The sequence below is a fragment of the Prionailurus bengalensis genome, chromosome C1 (genome assembly GCF_016509475.1).
Source record: "Prionailurus bengalensis isolate Pbe53 chromosome C1, Fcat_Pben_1.1_paternal_pri, whole genome shotgun sequence".
In the NCBI taxonomy this organism is placed as follows: Eukaryota; Metazoa; Chordata; class Mammalia; order Carnivora; family Felidae; genus Prionailurus; species Prionailurus bengalensis.
The window spans coordinates 184,321,473-184,339,778 of record NC_057345.1 but is presented as its reverse complement, the minus strand read 5'-3'; the positions used below and the strand labels follow the sequence as shown (position 1 = coordinate 184,339,778).

Sequence of the window (18,306 nt, the reverse complement as noted above, 5' to 3'; positions counted from 1 at the left end):
TTGTAGATATTTGGTGTAAAAAATTTGTGCCTTTTATCAGTTTTTCTAGAAATTAAAATATCTGTGTTAATCGTCTCTATGTGTGACTTATTTACTCCTTTTGCCTTATGCCAAAAGATAGGTAAGTGTTTGAGTCACAGGATGATGTATGGAAGTGTTGAATTATTGTATTGTACACCTGAAATTAATATAACACAGTATGTGAACTAACTGGAATTAAAATAAAAACTTTAAAAAAATTAGAACCAAAAATAAAGTGTTTGAGGAAACAATAGGCATTTTCCCTTGGATGGTCTTATTTAATGTACATGCTTCCATTGCATATTTTGATGTAAGTATAATTTGAGCATTTGAGAATTTTGATTTGAGTATGAAATTGAATCAGATTGACCTTGTAGAGGACACATTTGTCCCACTGCCATGGATATAAAACTGAAATTACGGAGTGGTGCTTCCTGACTACTTATTCCCTCTTTGACCAGAAGACCTTGAACAGAATTCCTACATCCCCCGGCACTTGTGTCCTGGGCTTTGGGGCATTTCAGCCAAGTTGGAGCCACATCACACCCCTACCTCCAACTCATTGTAAAGATTGTGGCTCTTAGAAAAATTACAATTCTTTCCGAAAAGGCTTTCTAAGTTTATTATTAATTATTTTGTCTAGTCTATACATAATGATGCAAGTTAAGCATCTGTCTTCAGATGTGGTTACTGAGTTAATCTTTTATATTTTTTAAGTGTTTGCCCGTTCCTTTAATCTTTTTATTATTTGGGCTATTCTTAAGTTCTTTTGCTGTTGTTATTTTCTTATTCTTCCTAATTTTCATTTTCTAACCTTTGGATTGATGGTAGTCTCCAATAGCAAGGTTAAAAATAGATCCCTCTCTCTTGCTGTAATGGCCTGACCACTTCTTTGTTACATTTAAGAGCTCATCTTTTGAACGTGGAACTCAAAAACTCATTACTCAGTAATCCTGACGACAGACAGGTTCTGTACTTTAAGGTGAAAAGGAAAAAGAGACTTAATTATTCTTTATTATGCTAAGTGAAGTAAGTCAGATAAAGACAAATATCATATAATTTCACTTATGTGTGGAATCGAAACAACAAAACAGGTGAACAAACAAACATAACCAGACACAGACTCATAAGTACAGAGAACAAACTGGTGGTTGCCAGAGGATAGGGGCAGAAGAATGGGCAAAATAGGTAAAGGGGATTAGAGATACAAATTTCCAGTTGTAAAATAAATAAGTCATGGAGATGAAAAGTGCAGCACAGGGAATCAATAATATTGTAGTAACATTGGTGACAGATGGCAGCTACACTTGCTGTCGTGAGCACAGCATAATGTATAGAATTGCTGAATCACAATGTTGTACACCTGAAACTAATATAAAATTGTATGCAAACTATAAAAACAAAACCAAACAAAACCAATCAATGCAGGAAGAGACAAATGGATTATTGTAACAGAACAGAGTCCAGAAATGAGCCCATGTATGGATAAATATGCAATAATTGATAATGACATTAAAACAACTCAGTGAGGAGGGGATAGTACTTTCAATAAATTGAGGTGGGGGACGGTACTTAACTACCCTCTTGTTCCGAAAGCTTTTCCTGAATTCTAGAATGGCTATTTTAAGCTGAAGTAAAGATGGATACAGAAAACACAAACAAGTAAAACTTTTAATACATAAACCTTCATTGCTGTAGGATATTTTTAAAAGTTTATTTATTTTGAGAGAGGGGGGGGGGAATAGAGAGGGGGAGAGACGGAATCCCAAGCAGGCTCTGCACTGACAGTGCAGGGCTCAAACTCATGAACTGTGAGATCATGGCCTGAGTCAAGATCAAGAGTTAGAAGCATAACCAACTGAGCCACCCAGGCACCCCATTGCTGTAGGACTTTTAAAGAAACACTTAAATTCACAAAGTGCTTTGTGGAACATTTATAATAGGAGAATATTTACATTAATTATAACTTTTACTCTAGAAATGTTTTCTAAAATAACACCCCATTTTTATACTTGCAGATGTCTAGAGTTTCTGCTTCAAAATGATGCAAACCCATCTATCCGGGACAAGGAAGGTTACAATAGCATACATTATGCTGCTGCCTATGGCCACAGACAATGTCTGGAATTGGTAAGCTGTTCTGTCTTGTTTTGTTTCCTCTAACACACACACACACACCACACCACACACACACCCAACCCTGAAAATGCCGGTCTTAATCTCTCACAAATGCCCTCGCTGCCTAATTAAGTCCCCACTAGAAATCACCTTGAAGATATTCTGTGGTAAATGATTATATGTTTACTTTACAACAGGTAGATCTCATTGTTTCATTTCTGTGCATCCTAATCTCACAGCTACTGCTTTTCCATATTAACTTGGACTAGGAATGTTAGACCTCTGCATGGACAGTTTGTATTTTAAAGATAATTTGGATGTATCAAATAGGTTCAGTATATATTTCCAGTCACACTTATCGCCCTATGTGTTGTAAGATGACTTACATAGCTGCTAGGCATATGGGTTTGTCATGGTCCCACATTTGTAGTCTAGAGAGAGAAATTGACAAGGGCTCAACAGCAAAATTCATTGGAATTTCCAAACTGCCCCAAATTTCAAACCTGCAGCTATCGAAAAACACCTGGGGTTTTGGAGTCAGAAATTCTTCTACTGGTATAGGTCATCAGACACAAACTTAAATGACCACAGGGACAGAAATGGAAAGTAAGCCAGTGAAGTGAGCCCAGGTGTAGAGCAATAGGGAGCAGTGGGGACTGTGGCCAGTAGGACATGTTATGTCTAAAGGGAGAAACAGTCAGTCAGCTCCAGTGAGTGAGATCAGGTGGTAATTCATACTCAGGGATGAACTCCAGTGTTTCAAGGAAAGCTAGAAATGTGGACTTTTCATGTGAAATTTCCTATTTCAAAAACACTGGGTGGACCAGGAAGAAAAACTACAGATTTGTGGTTAAATCCTGGCTGCTGGCCATCATTTGTCATCTCCTGAGCATCGCCCATGGGTCAGCTTCACTAGGATGCATGGGGCATCGCAAACTCACTATTTTTGGTCCATTGGTAGGTGCCACCTTCCTCAGTGGACTCCATCTCTTTTCCTTGTCTTTTTAAAAGGAGTAGTCCTGGGGAGACTGGGTGGCTCAGTCGGTTAAGCAACCAACTTCAGCTCAGGTCATGATCTCCCAGTTTGTGAGTTTGAGCCCTACATCGGGCTCTGGGCTGACAGCTTGGAACCTGGAGCCTGCTTTGGATTCTGTGTCTTCCTCCCTCTCTCTGCCCCTCCCTGCTCATGTTCTGTCTCTCTCTCTCCTTCAAAAACAAATAAACATTTTTTTAATTAAATAAATACATAAATAAATGGAGTAGTCCTACTTTTCAGAGTTATTGGGGAGATATGTTTGAGAAAACACTTGCACTTTATCAACTGCACAATCTATTAAGGAAGGCCTGAGGCGGAAAGCCAGCAAGCAGTTGTGTCAGTGCCTCCATAGAAATGACTGAATGATGTTCTAGCTGGTTCCTTTACCTTTGACCTTGCTGCCAGACTTAAGTGGTTCCACTTAGGGTCATTCTTACTATATTTCTCTTAACCGTGAAATGTGGGGAAATGTTCCTAAATATTTGAAAATAGAGAGGTGATTATTCTGGTGTTGCTAGGTGTGGCATTTATTGGTGAATTATATCTACCATCATCATTCTTGAAGACCTCTAAGTCTCCTTTCCTGAGGTTCTTGTGGTTGCTGAAGACTTCCTTGTTTGACCTTGAAGGTGTCATTTTCCCCCTACTCCTGATTCTGTTATAGTTCCCCTTCCAGTTACAGAGGCTGCAAACGAATTACCCCAAAATTAGTGGCTTAAAACAACAGCAATTATTTAATATCTCTTATTGATGAGGAATTCAGGAGTGGCTGAGCTGAGTAGTTATTGTTAAAGATATCCTATGAGATTACAGACAATGTCTGAGGCTGGGATAATCTCAAACGCTTCTTCACTCGTGTCAGTTACCAGGTTGTAAGATTTAAATAGCTTCTGTGGGGCTTCTTTCTGTGGTTTTCTCTAGCATGGTGGTTTCAGAATAGCTGGATATCTTACGTGGTAGCTCAGGGATCAAAAGGAGTGATCCGGAAGATCACTTCAGGGATCCAGAAGAGAGTGGGAGAGAGCCAGTGTGAGAATGAATGAAAGGAAGACAGTATCAGTCTTAATGATCTAGCCTTGAAGGTCACACAGGGTTACCCTAGAGAGGAGAAGTAGACTCCACCTTTCAAAGGGAAGAGTGTCAAAGGATTTATAGACATATTTTAAAACCATCCAGTTTCCTAGGAAGATGTAGAAAGCCAATGATTTCATAGCCTTCTGTAAGATGGACTTTAATGGAGAACCACAAGTGGCCAAGGGGCAATCCTTTATCTTATAGATGGGCAAACCAAACCAATCCTTTATCTTATAGATGGGCATTAACTGGTTTGTGCCAAAGACATAGCCCTGGTCAGTGGAAGAAGCAGTCTCATGAATCAGGATTCCTGATTTAAAAAACAAAAAATATTTTCTATACCATGCTGCTTTCCGTTGCAGGGCAAAGCTCTACCACCACCCAAGCCTTTTCAGCATAGAGCAAAAGCTTGGAAGGAACTGGTTAAGATGTAAGACAGAGTCACTTCTGCCTCCCAACACCAGCATTGCTGTGGAAGTTGATCTAGACCTATCACCATATAGGACTCTATGTTTAGGTCCCATTTAAGAAAGGCTCCTCCCAAAGTTTGTACGTGTGTGTGTCTGTGTGTTTAGTAATCAGTGGCAGAGAGTGAAGGCTTACTATTGTTACTACCCGTCATAAGCCTGCATTCCAAAATGTACTTAAGACACAGCTGTCTTTAATTGGTCTTCTCTATGAAAACCACATGTCATAACTGGACATACGAACTTTTATTACAAAGTTATTATAGTCTTAATAACTTTGCTGTTTTAAAGTACTTTGAGGAGTTATCTTTAATCCCATAGCATGAGTAACTCTGAGAATGATTGTTCTGTAACATTTTCTTTCTATGTAAATAATATATTGCATATTATTTTCATTTTTCAGGAAAGCCATTTCAGGGCCACTATTTCTGTTATCCAACAAAAACATTTTCTGTCCCTAAGAAGGTTTTGCAAGTTCTGTCTAATAATGAAATTACCCCTTGATTATATCGAAACTTGCCCTATGTGATTTACAAAGAAGTGATTATTCTTGGCAATTTTAAGACATTCAAAAGTGGGTAGGGAAAGTATTCAGTGGTCTTAATTTGTACTGTCAGCTGAGAAAGCCAGACTATCAATATAAATTGGTAGAAAGGTCATCATTGTTTGCTTTCAGGAAAGGACCTCAGTGGGTTATTTATAACACAGACAGGATGAAAATTCTCCTCATAACCCTGAATGATTGTGGTTGTATGGAACGTTCTGTATATTTCCATTTTGGAATGCATCCTCCAATTCCTCTTGGGGTGTGGTTCAACTAAGCAGAGATCCTAAGCAAGCTATCAACATTCTTGTACCTGCTCCCTCCCACTCAACACACAGTCCTGAGCTCTCCCCTAGGACCAGCATCATAGAGCCAGACCGCTGCAGGCATCTTAGCCAGCAGTATGAACAGATTTGGGAGTGGCTGAGACCAGTGACTGTGAACAGATTTGGGAGTGGCTGAGACCACCATTAATGGCATTTACTACATGTCTGTCACATGCCAGGAATGCCATTTAATTATTTTTTCTTTCAGTTTTATTGAGATATATTTGACAACAACATATTAGGTTAAGGTATACAGCATAATGACTTGACTTACATGTATTGTGAAATAATTACCACAATAAGTTTAGTTAACATCCATTACCTCATATAGACACACACACACACACACACACACACACACACACACACACACAAGAAAAGAAAAGAAAAGAAAAGAAAAGAAAAGAAAAGAAAAAAAAAGAAAAGGAAGTGTTTTTTTCCCTTGTGATGAGAATAAGGCTTGTTCTTTAAAAAAAATGTTTTTTAATCTTTATTTTTGAAAGAGAGAGAGAGTGGGGGAGGGTCAGAGAAAGGGGGCACGGAAGATCCAAAGCAGGCTGTGCACTGACAGTGCACTGACAGTAAGCCTGATGCAGGGCTCGAACTCACAAACCGTGAGATAATGACCTGAGCCAAAGTAGGATGCTCAACCAACTGACCCACCCAGGCACCCCAGGCTTGTTCTTGATACAAGAAGTAGGGTTTTTGAAGGGCACCTTTTCTAATTTATACTCCCTGTCTCTTTCTCTAGGACTACAATACCCTCAAATTCCTTAAAAGCCCCATTTCTTTGGGTGCTAGATATTAGGAAAGTAAACCACCTCACCAGTATGCTAGGTAAGGTACATTCCTCAGACTCACCACTGCCATGCCAGTCTGCTCCCTCATCTCACCACACAAACACCCCTGTCCTTCAGCGGGGTGGGGGATCCTTTTAACAAATCGATCCTGACTGTGCCAGCTGCTAGAATTACGCCAGTGAAAGACATGTTTCTAGTAGCCCTGAATGGCTTACTTGAGCCTCACAGCAGGAAGTATGCAGGGAATCATTTCTTTATGTCTCATTGCCTAGCCTATGTTTCTGGCCTGTGGAAGGAGTGGAGCAAATCAGTATTCATAGCCCCTGAACCTCTCCTGTGAGACCAGGGCCTTAGTCCTTTGGGAGCCGGTGTAGCATTGAGGAGGGTGGGTGGCCTTCGGAGCCAGCTGATTAGTAAGGTTGGTAACATTTGTCTTTCACCTCTCTTCTCATCTAGTTGAGCAATTATTGTGATTATGCATATCATTAAATATGTATCATTAATTTTGATGCAGATTTTACTTGACTCTGACATTTAACTTGGTATGGGCTTACTTGGCATTCATGGTTCATGGCTCCTGTCTGTGATCATAAGCTTAAAATTTATAAACCATACTTTGTGTTCAGCCTACTTTGCTGTAATCAAAAGGGAACAGAAATTATTTTAGTCATTTTCATTCTACTTCCCTCATATAAAGTTATATGGAATTCATTCCTTGAGCAAACAACTTCTAGAAAGTAGTATGAACTCCTTAACCTTGGTAGAATAGCCAAGGCTCGGGATTCTGCCAAGTTTGCCTACTTAGGCCAGTGTTCTCAGCTGGTTGTGATAAAAAACGTATGTACTATGGGTACAAGCAAAAATCTCCCCACAAACACATGCTGAGAGCTGTGATAAGTCATAATCAATTGAGCTCAAAATATCAAAGCAGAATGGAGGAGACTTGGCTAATAAAGCATCTCATGTCTGAATACAACTTATGTCTGAGCGGAGGAAGGGAGTTGGCAAAGGAGAGCCCTGTGCCTCCCCTTTCTTGGAATGCATCTTACTAGCTCTGAAGGGAAAAATTTCAGAATCATGCCCCTATTTGGAATTTGTGAGTTTATATTGGCGTGCTGCTTTTCTTTTATAGTATTAAAGATTTGTCTGCGGACATAAAGATCTTTGTGGTTTTGTTATTGAAATGGAAAAATGTATGTGCCAATATAATTACGTAAATTGCCTGCAGAAATTTAGAAAGATTGTTTGAAAACTCCAGGCCTGTGATTAAATTCAGTCCGAGATTATACCATGCCAAATTACTTGGAATTTGGCTCCTTCCCTGGGACCTTCGCCTCCTTTCACTGTTAAAAGCTAACTTGAACTTCAACTGTGAGAGTCTGTGGGGGTGACAGACGCCCCTACATGTCTCTCCAAGGAGTTTCTGGGATTCTCTGAAGATAAGTATATCTTGGGCAACTGAACTCTGAAATTATGCTGCTTTGAGATAAACTACTTAATGTTTTGGTCGGTTCTTGCGTTTATCACAGGACCTTAAGAAACCATTACTACATGGCTCTGTATAAGATGTACTTACATTGGCAATGTCTAATTAAGCTTCTGAAGGCTGAGAAAGCAGTGAAAAAGAGGAGGGTTACAAGCAGTCATCTAAATATGAGAAGATGAACACCAGCAAACATGAACCCCAGCCCCAAACAAGTCCCTGATGGTGTTTTTCTGCCCCCAGAGGTGCATGTCAGAGATGTACCTGGAGGTGTATATGACCTCCCAGCAAGAAGACTTCCAATGGGCAGAGGAGACCTCAACAATGCTGGTCTTGTTTTTTTCTCCTAATTTAGTTGAAGAGAAACATAAAATCTTATGAGGAACTCTCAGGGAGGGAATGGAGGGGTGGGCACAGATCTTTTGATGCCACTGGCAGCCTCCTGGGCTAGCAACATAAATGTAAAAACTCACAAAATTTGAATCAGAATGTGACATGAATCTGTATTCAGAAGAGTGGAATAGACAGTATTTTATGACACAATGTTTCATTTATTTCTTTGTAATACAGCAGAATTTTTTTGTGTGTCTTTACTGTGAATGAATTTGGCAATCAATGAAGGAATCATTCAACCAGGTGTATGCCCCAGGAAAGTGGGGCATTTCATTTCATTTCATGGGGCACATGACATTTCACATTTCAAAGTGAAATACAAGTGTTCCAACCCATGGCCTCCTTCCCCATTTAAGAAGTTGGAGATCCGAGAACAGATTTCTTTGGAGACAGGTCTGCTATGAATCCCACTGCTGCTCCCCTCCCACCATAGCAGAGGCTAAGGATGATTTCACCTGACCCCAAGCCCAGTCACAGAAGCTTCAAGGAGATTGCTTGGATCCCTGATATGTGTTCCATGAAATTTAGGGGCCGGTAGACTGGCATATGATAAATCTGAAGACTAAATAGCTCTGACCAGAGCTTGCTTGCCAGAAATTAAATAAAAGAGGTCTGTGTTTGAGAAATACTCCATCCCCACCAATGATGGGTCAGAAGTGTATATTTCCTAGTGTCCAAATGTGAGCCATGGGCCACAGCCGGGTTGACATTCTCCTAGATCCTATTCAAGAGTGAGGAGACCCAGGCTGCCTGGAGAGGAACGTGAGCTATCAGCAGAGAGGTGCATTCATATGGGGAGAGGGAACTGCAGGTGAGAGGTCCCAGGGATGGGGGTGTTGCTGGAGAACCTACATAAGCATCCCAGAGAGACAATTTTAAACATCTGACCTGGACAGAGAATGTCACTGCCAGAAGGGTGCCAGTCGGTCAGACCACGGTCCGTGTCCCCTTCTGTGTCCTCCTTTCCCCAACTCTTCTAGTCCTGGAGGAGGCAGAGGCAGACAATGAGGGTAAAGGAGGAGGAGGAGCCTGAAGCTGGGGAGCAGAGAGAAGTCAGTCTTGTCTCCTCCCTTCCCCACTGCAGCCTATGCGGGAGGCATAGAGAAGCTTCAACATTAAACAGCATTCAGTTTGTGATTACTACACTAGAGTAGGTGTACTACTTACTGATACGAACTTACACTTGTAACTAAAGTGCCTGAGGAACTTTTTGTTATTGGCTAGAGATTTTATCTGGTAGCAGGAAAAGGTAGCAGGAAAAGAAGTAGCTCCATAAAGGAGATTAGACCTGGTGTAGGGAGAAGGAGAATTAAGTTCGTGTTTGATTATACCCCGTGGCTCACTGGTTCAGTACAAAGTCACACACTTAGAATCATTGTTTTAGGAAAGATGAATGCCCAGCTGTAAGGTAGAATAAACAATTATCCTTTAAATGTATGTGGATTTAAATACCAACTGGGGAAGACAGAGGTTTTAGTAATCCCACACACTTATCAGGTGCCCAAAATTGTGGAACAAATTAAAAACACTTATGAATGATTAAGCTTGACTTAGTGATAAAACTTAAATGCTATTTTATAACTATTATGATAACTGTCCTGTTAGTTAGGAAGATATTTCATAGAAGAGACACAGGTGAGAGAAGAAATGAAAATTTACTTTTCTGTGGTTTGGCCTTTTCTTTAGATTTGATTACTTCCTAGCACCAACTCATTTTATTGCAATATCCCCTCCACTTTTTTCTTCCTCAAGATCTGAAAACCTATACTAATGTATCAAACCGATATGAAGACATCCACCAAGTTAAAATTACACACACCCACACTCACATGCACACATGCCCACATACACATTTTCTGTCGTTTCTTCCAGATAGATCATGAGCACTAAGGGACTCAAAGAAGGGGGATTATTGCTCCTGGTATGGGAGCTTCTAAGGACTCAGTGATGTAGGAGAAAGGAAGATTTCTCAAAGAGAATATAGCTTGTTTTTTTAAGTGTTTACTTATTTTTGAGAGAGTAGAGACAGAGCACAGTTGGGGAGGAGCAGAGAGAGAGAGGGAGGCACAGAATCCAAAGCAGGCTCCAGGCTCTGAGCTGTCAGCACAGAGTCCAACATGGGGCTCAAACTCACAAACCGTGAGATCATGACCTGAGCTGAAGTCAGACACTTAACTGACTGAGCCACCCAGGTGCCTCAAGAGAATATAGTTTAAAAGCAAAAATAATAATAATAATAATCTGGCCTTTCTTCCCTCCCTCTTTTTTTCCTTTCTTCTTTCCTCCCCTTTCCTTCCTTCCTACTCATTTAAAAACCTGTAGGGCAGGAGAGTAGTCCAGTTTGGGCTGGAGCCCAAGGAGGAGATGCCAGAAGGCAGCCCAGAAAAGATTAGAACCCACTGAATGAGAGTGTCCTATTTTTTTTTTTTTAATGTGTATGCATCAATCAGTAGAACTGCAATGTATACGAAACCAAAACCAATTGAACTGAAAAGATCAAGAAATCCACAATTATGGTTGTAGACTTTAACACTTCTCTCTCAATAATTGATAGAACAACTAGACAGAAAATCATCACGCATATAGAAAAGCTTCAATAATACCATCAACAGGAGGATCTAATTGACGTTTATACAACACTCCACCCAACAAAAACAATGCATATTTCTTAAGTGCCCATGAAACATTCACCAGGATATCCTGAACCATAGAACAAACCTCAACAAATGTAAAAGAATTGAAATCATAGAGGATATTCTCCTACTACAATGGAATGAAACTGGAAATCAGTAACAGAAAGTTACCAGGAAGAATTCCAGGGCTTGGTAATCAAATAACAGACATCTAAATAATCCATGGGTCAAAGAAAGTCACCTCAAGGGAATACCAAAAAAATACATTGGATTGAATGAAAGGGAAAATATAAAAAATCAGAATTTGGGGACACAGTTAAATTAATGCAGAAAAAAATTATGGCATTGAATGCTTACATTAGAAAAGAGAAAAAGTCTCAAGTCAATAATCTAAGTTTCTACCTCAAAAATAAAAAAAAAAAACAAAAGAGCAGAGTAAGCCCCAAATAAGCATAAAAAGGAAATCATAGAAATGGGAGCAAAAATAAATAAAATTGAAAATAGAAAAATAATGGAGAAAATTAATTTTTAAAAATTGGATTCTTTGAAAAGATTAATAAGTTGGCAAACCTCTACTGAGACTGTGACCCAAAGAGAGGAGAGAGAAAGAGAGAGAGAGAGAAAGAGAGAGAGAAAGAGAGAGAGAGAGAAGATAGAAATTCCCAGTATCAGGAATGAAATGAAATATTACTGCAAACCTTTCAGACATCGGAAGGATAATATTGTGAATAGGTCTACACACATACATTTGACAATTTAGGTGAAATGGATCAGTTAGTCACAAAACACAAATGACATAAACATTAGGAAAAAAATTAAAAAAAAAAAAGGGGGGGTTGCCTGGGTGGCTCAGTCAGTTAAGCGTCCAACTTCGGCTCAGGTCATGATTTCACGGTTCGTGGGTTCGAGCCCCGCATCGGGCTCTGTGCTGACAGCTCAGAGCCTGGAGCCTGTTTCAGATTCTCAGAGAGAGTGTCTCCCTCGCTCTCTGCCCCTCCCCCACTCGTGCTCTGTCTCCCTCTGTCTCAAAAATAAACATTAAAAAATTAAAAAATAAAACACAAATTACTGCAACTTACCCAATGTAAAGTGGGTCATTTGAATAGCCCTATAACTATTTAGAAAATTGGATTTTAAAATTCTCCCCAAAGAGGGGCGCCTGGGTGGCGCAGTCGGTTAAGCGTCCGACTTCAGCCAGGTCACGATCTTGCAGTCCGGGAGTTCGAGCCCCGCGTCGGGCTCTGGGCTGATGGCTCAGAGCCTGGAGCCTGTTTCCGATTCTGTGTCTCCCTCTCTCTCTGCCCCTCCCCCGTTCATGCTCTGTCTCTCTCTGTCCCAAAAATAAATAAACGTTGAAAAAAAAAAATTTAAAATTCTCCCCAAAGAAATATCCAGATCGAGATGATTTCACTGGAGAATTATGCCAAATATTTAAAGAGTTAACAATTCTGTACAATATCTTCTGAAAAAATGGAATAGGAAGGAACACCATCTGATTCATTTATGAAGCTAATACCCTGACACCAAAACCAAGCAAAAACAGAGAAATATAGACCAATATATCTCAAGAATATAGAAGCAAACATCCTTAGAATATTAAAAAATAGAATTCAGTAACATATACAAGAAATTATATATCATGACCAAGTGAGATTAGTATAGGGAAAGCCTGTTTTAATAATTGGAAACCAATGCAATTCACCATATGAATAGGCTAAAGAAGAAACATCACATGATTACGTCAAACAATGCAGAAAAAAATTGTGACAGAACTCAACACCTTGAATAGATTCAACATCTTGAATAGATTTTTTAAAAACTCTCAGAAAAGATAGGAATAGAGAGGAAGTTTCTCAATTTGATAAAAAAGCACCTAACGACTTCATAAAGAACAAGTAACATTATGTGAAGGGCTGAACACTTCCCCCTAAAATCTGGAACGAGGCAAAGATGTCTGCTTTCACATCTCTTCTCTAACATTGTGCTGGAAGCTCCAGCCAGAGAAAAAAAGTCAGAAAAGGAAATAAAAGGTATAAAGAACAGAAAGGGAAAAGTGAAACCCCCTGTTTGTGAATAACATGATTGTCTACAGAGGGAATCCCAGGGAACCAACAACAAAAAAAAACTCATAGGCAAATGTAGCAGGGTTACAGGATACAAAATAAACATACAAAAATTAGTTGCACTGTTACATACTAAGAATGAACATGTAGATATCAAAAATATAGTGTCATTTATGACTGCCACAAAAAATGAAATATGGGACTTGTATGCTGAAAAGTACTAAATGCTGATGAAAGAAATCAAGGAAGATCTAAAAACGGGGAGACATTTTGAACTTTATGGCACCAGAGTTCATGGAACTTTGATCAATGATAAAAAGTCATCAGACCTTCATTTCCTGAAAGAATCAATCCCTCAAACAAAACAAAACCCTACTTCTCTTTGAAAGTCTTTTCTCGTAGAGAAGTTTAACAGCTCTGCCTATTTTTAGTAAAGTCGCAATAATGAGCATTTATTGCAGGCATGTTGGGCTGGGCTCTGTGCCTGCATCGTCTCATTTAATTCTCACAACAACACTGAAGGAGCTCCTATTTTTATCTGTGTTTCACATGTGAGTACCCTAACGTACAAAGAAAAATTAATTTGTTCTGGGTCATACAGCTGGTGTGATGTAGAACCAGGACTCAAACCCATGTTTATCGGATTTGGTATTTCAGGCTTTTAACCATTATGTGGTACTGCCTGGAAGACTGGCAAATTCCACACTCTGAAAGATAAAGCTGTCTCAGAACATCTAAATTCCACATCAACCAAGACAGTGACATCCAACCAAGATAGTGCCGAGATGTGCAGTCATTAGGCTTTGTCAAACGAAATATCAATAACGGAAATTATTGATGGATAATATCAATAACGGTTATGTCCGTGTCATCTTTGGACACCTTGTCTAGAGGTCTGCATTTTCTTTTTTCAGTCAGGAGAGCAGAACTACCTTACAGCGTTATCCACCGAGTGAGAAGTAAAATGACCCCCGATACAGCTCCCAAGTACATCCCACTGCAGCCCTGAGCCCTGGACTGTGGCACATATTTTCATAAAAGTACTCTTACTTGGACCTAGCCCTTCTCCTGGAATCTCTGTTCAGTATCTTTGTAACAGCTGCTGTCAGCCTGGCCTCACTCTCCTTATAAGAACAGCTGCCAGGGATGACCCCTTCCAGCCTCGGGGGGGGGGGGGGGGGGGGCGGGTAGGGAAGGGCCGGAGGAAGAGTGACTTCTCAGCAAGATTGTTTCTCCAAAGATGCCTTATCCTTAACAGCTGCCAAGGACTTGACATTTTTGAAGCCTAGATCAGGTCCCTATAATAATCACATCTTCCCTTGATCCTCATTCAGTAACAGAAGATATAGAAGCTTGAGCATTATCAGAATAAGAGCTGACATAGACACCTGTGCCTTCAGGTCATGGGGTTATGATAGTCACAAAGAACAAAGAGCCTTTCTAAGATTCCAAAGGAGGGTAGAGGCTCAGCCATCTGTAACAGCTGAAAAGGATATTTGGAAAAACCAAATCACTGAGTAATAACAGATTTATTTTCTCGTATGAGCAGATACCTATAAGCTAAGTGGTAACATCATGGGATTTAAATTCTGTGCCATTCAGACTTGGAAAGTAGTTTTATTAACATTAAATGATAAAATTCACTGGGTCACTGGGAAGGCAATTTAATACAGTCGGGACTTCATAGAATTTTTTTCTAGGAAAAATTTGTAGTTTTCCAAACACATGATTTATTTCACACAAAAATTCCTCTTATTCCATAAAGATTTTTCAGTTAATAGCAATCTTCTTTGCATCTCAAATTCCCACAATGATGTGAGACAAACTGTGTAAGAAATAATGCAGTGCTTGCTTCAGCAGCATATAAAAAAGAAATAATCCAAAGCAATCCTTTCAGACAAGCAGCATATTTTCAGTGTCATTCTGTCTCTGAAAATATTGTTGAAAGCGTAAGGAATATTACAGTAAAGATGGTACATAATTAGTCAGGATTTCCTGTGAAATGGTCTTTTTAAGGCTCTATTACTACCAGCAGTTGGTGCGGTTGGAGATCAGGGTCAACATATCAGCTTTTACAAGTTCATAAATGTTATTAGTCCTCCTTATTAGTCATAGGAGACTGATAAGCAAGACCATTCTTTATTAACTTACAGTGAAAAGTCCAACTGCTAAGAGGACCGAAGTATTCATGTCATTTGCTATAGCTATGCTCCCTTCCAAAGAGGGGATCCAGTTTTATAAACTGAATAAAGATCAGAAGTCTTCTTCCTGTCTATAACATTAAAATCAAGGAGTTGAGTACAAGTCAATGAGCTCAAACTCTGGTAACCTCATGTATTCTCCTGTACTTGAGACCCAGTGCCTTGTCAATCAGAATATCCTTGGTAACCTATCCAGGAGTTAAAGAAGCCCTTACCACTGGTACTACTTTTCCCAGATTCCAGGAAAACAGATAAAGCAGTCCCCTGGGACAACTTCCAAGGGGTGGCTTCTTTTACATTAGCTACCTTTAGGATGGTTGCTTTCTGGAGGTATAGAGTAAATTACAGGGCAATATGCTAGGAACCATGGCTGATATATATTAGGCATGAATATTACTTTCAAGGAGATTGTAATCTATGGGAATATGGAATATGGGAGGTAAGATATACTATATAGATATTGGCTCAAAATGTCACTCACATTTCCTAGCTCCCCATATGGTAATAATAGGACTAAAATAACTATCCCCAAATTATTTCTCTGGCCCTGTCCCCTTTCATTCTGCCTAAGCTTTGGCTCCAATTCATTCTGAAAAGCTTTTGGCATGTTTCCCATGTGTTCTATGCATTTCTCTTGGCTACTACAGAACACCCACTATTTTCCTTCTCTCCTGTCCATGCCTGCTAAGGTGTAAGGTGGTATCTGCCATTAACATCCAAAAAGCCATTTGGTCGCCGATGTGCAGGAAAGACACTGCTCCCATTGCTGTCCACCGGTGTCAATGCAGAGGCTGCCAGTGCTGTGCCCAACGTGTGGGGTCTTCACTCAACCACTTCTGTGGTGCCACTGATCATTTCCTTAGACCTCCCACTCTACGACTTGTGCCTGCGCCTATGGGAGCTGTGCCAGAGGCGGGGGCGTTGGTATCATTGCAAGTTTAAGGACGTCTGCATCACACAGGCCTGAGTTGGAATGCCAGCTCTGTCGTTACCTACTTGCAAGGTCCTTAAGCATTTTACTTCACTTCTGTGAGTCTCTGTATCTTGCCTAATCTGTCAAATAGGGGTTAGGTTGCTCTGAGGATTTAATGGAATAATGTAAGCAAAGTGCCCAGCACTGTGCCTGCCATGTGATGGGTATCAGTAGCAGCTATCATTGTATCTTTGTTTAGTGTATCCTAATTCCCCCGTCTGCTAGGCACTGGGCTGTGTTGCCAGGTCTAAAAGATGAAGAAGCCACTGTATCTGGGAGTTTATTGTCCAGTAATGGGAATCAGCATGTAAATCAATGTGGTAAAGTAGTATAATTGCTCTTTTAGAATTCTGTGTTTCTGATATTCTTACCATCATCCAAGATAAAATATGATGTCCCAGAAGAAGTACTGGTGACATGCTGTGAGAGTTCAGAGGAGGGCACATCTCCTTCTGGGTTCAGTGGTTAATGAGAGATTCACTGACACTTGTCAGCATAATGTGTTTGCTGAGTTTGTCTCTAGATTTCTTGTTTCATCACCCCACCGTTTGTGTGAATATGGAATAGCAGACCAAACCTGAAATGAATTGAATGATGGAGAATGCAGGAAGATGTTTGGACTTGGTTGATAAATTGACCAATACCTCATTTTCAAAATATCAGAGAACCTGCTTGCAAAAAGTTTCTTTGCTTTTGATGGTATTTGCATCATCCACTAGATAGAAAAGACATAAATGACTTGGAGTAGGAAAATGGATGCTGGGTCTCAAATTGTGCTCCTGAATCCCACCACCATCTGGGATCAGCCATTCATAAAAGATTAAATGCGAGGCAGGCACATATCTGAATACATGTGTGTCAGTCTCTCCCATCTGTTTTAATTTTGCTTAAAATAATAACAGCTTTCTTTACCCACTTACTTGACTCTGCTAATTCTTTTAATGTTCATTAGGTAGAAGTAGTCTGTGGTGGTTAGCTAGTGTTTCAGAATCCTACCAAGATGAGCTTTAATTGAATCATTAGAAATTTTCTGTAAAGCTGTATATTTTATTGACTGGGCTAGAATCACTAAAATGTTCATCAATGCTTAGAGTGGGAAATTTATACTGTAACTTAACGTAAATATGGTATACAAAGGGACATTACATTGGTTTGCACAGCCTTGAGGTAAGCAAAATGCCTTTCTGAAACAGAATACCTTTTCCATTGCACAATTTTTAATTATTAAAAAATTAATAATTTTTGTATTCAAATCTATTATGTTCTTTGTTCTCTTTTTCTGCAATTTTTAATCATATTACCATATGATTACCATGTCCCTCAGCTTCCACATCCCTCTCCAAACTACCTACCCCCTAAATAAAACCTCTCTTGCCCTAGGCAAATAAATTTCACCTTGCACTGAGGCAGAAAGTAAATTAACACGGTAATATAAGTCAGGGTAACCTGGGAATATCATCTAGATGAAAATTATCGTTGATTAAAAGAGGTAACTTTTAAATTTAAGAATTGCTCTCAGAAGTCACCATGGAAACATGAGGCTAGTATTATTGTTTTTCCTGGTAATACACAAAGAACTGTATATGCTTAGCAAGTGGAATTGAGCAAATATAATACCCACGACCCTGAATATTTTACAGGGTTGACTACTTGTCACCATTTCAATATGTCTGTCACTTAATGCAATCAAGTGTTTTGCAGTGCAGAACTTCAGCTGAATTAGCTCTCAGTTGAGTACTTTTGTTGATAGATATGTGGATAATGGACAGGGGGCTTGAATGCATTTTACATAGTATGAGATCCAGGACACCTGCTGCCTTTTTGTCTTAGATACCCACTTAGAGTGGCGATTAGGCCTCATACTTACGAATACTCTCTTATAATAAAAGTCTTTGTTGATATCATTCACATTTTATCAATGAATTAATATTACCCCAGGAAGTGAAAAATTAAGCAACTGACATCAAATCTAGGCTTCTGACCTTCATTAAAATTAGTCATGATTTCTTCTCATCTTCTATGGTATCCTTTCTCTGTTTACAAGGCTTTAATTTGCACAACACAGCACAATAACAATTCAATGCTGAAAAATGCTATAAAGATTCACAGGCTAAATGTAGAGAGAACACCCTCTGAATCCCCCAATTCAACTCTAGTGCTTTTTTTCCGATAAC

General features: G+C 39.6%; 1 protein-coding gene across 10 annotated transcripts in view; it reads left to right on the top strand.

Moving 5' to 3' along the window:
- ANKRD44 (ankyrin repeat domain 44) overlaps nucleotides 1-18,306 on the top strand; it is a 327,574-nt gene that overhangs the window by 227,350 nt on the left and 81,918 nt on the right. For all 10 annotated transcript variants that reach the window (XM_043577389.1, XM_043577386.1, XM_043577384.1 and 7 more), the window contains exon 16: nucleotides 2,040-2,151. In XM_043577389.1, the coding sequence (XP_043433324.1) occupies nucleotides 2,040-2,151 (112 nt within the window). The remainder of the gene's footprint in view (nucleotides 1-2,039; nucleotides 2,152-18,306) is intronic.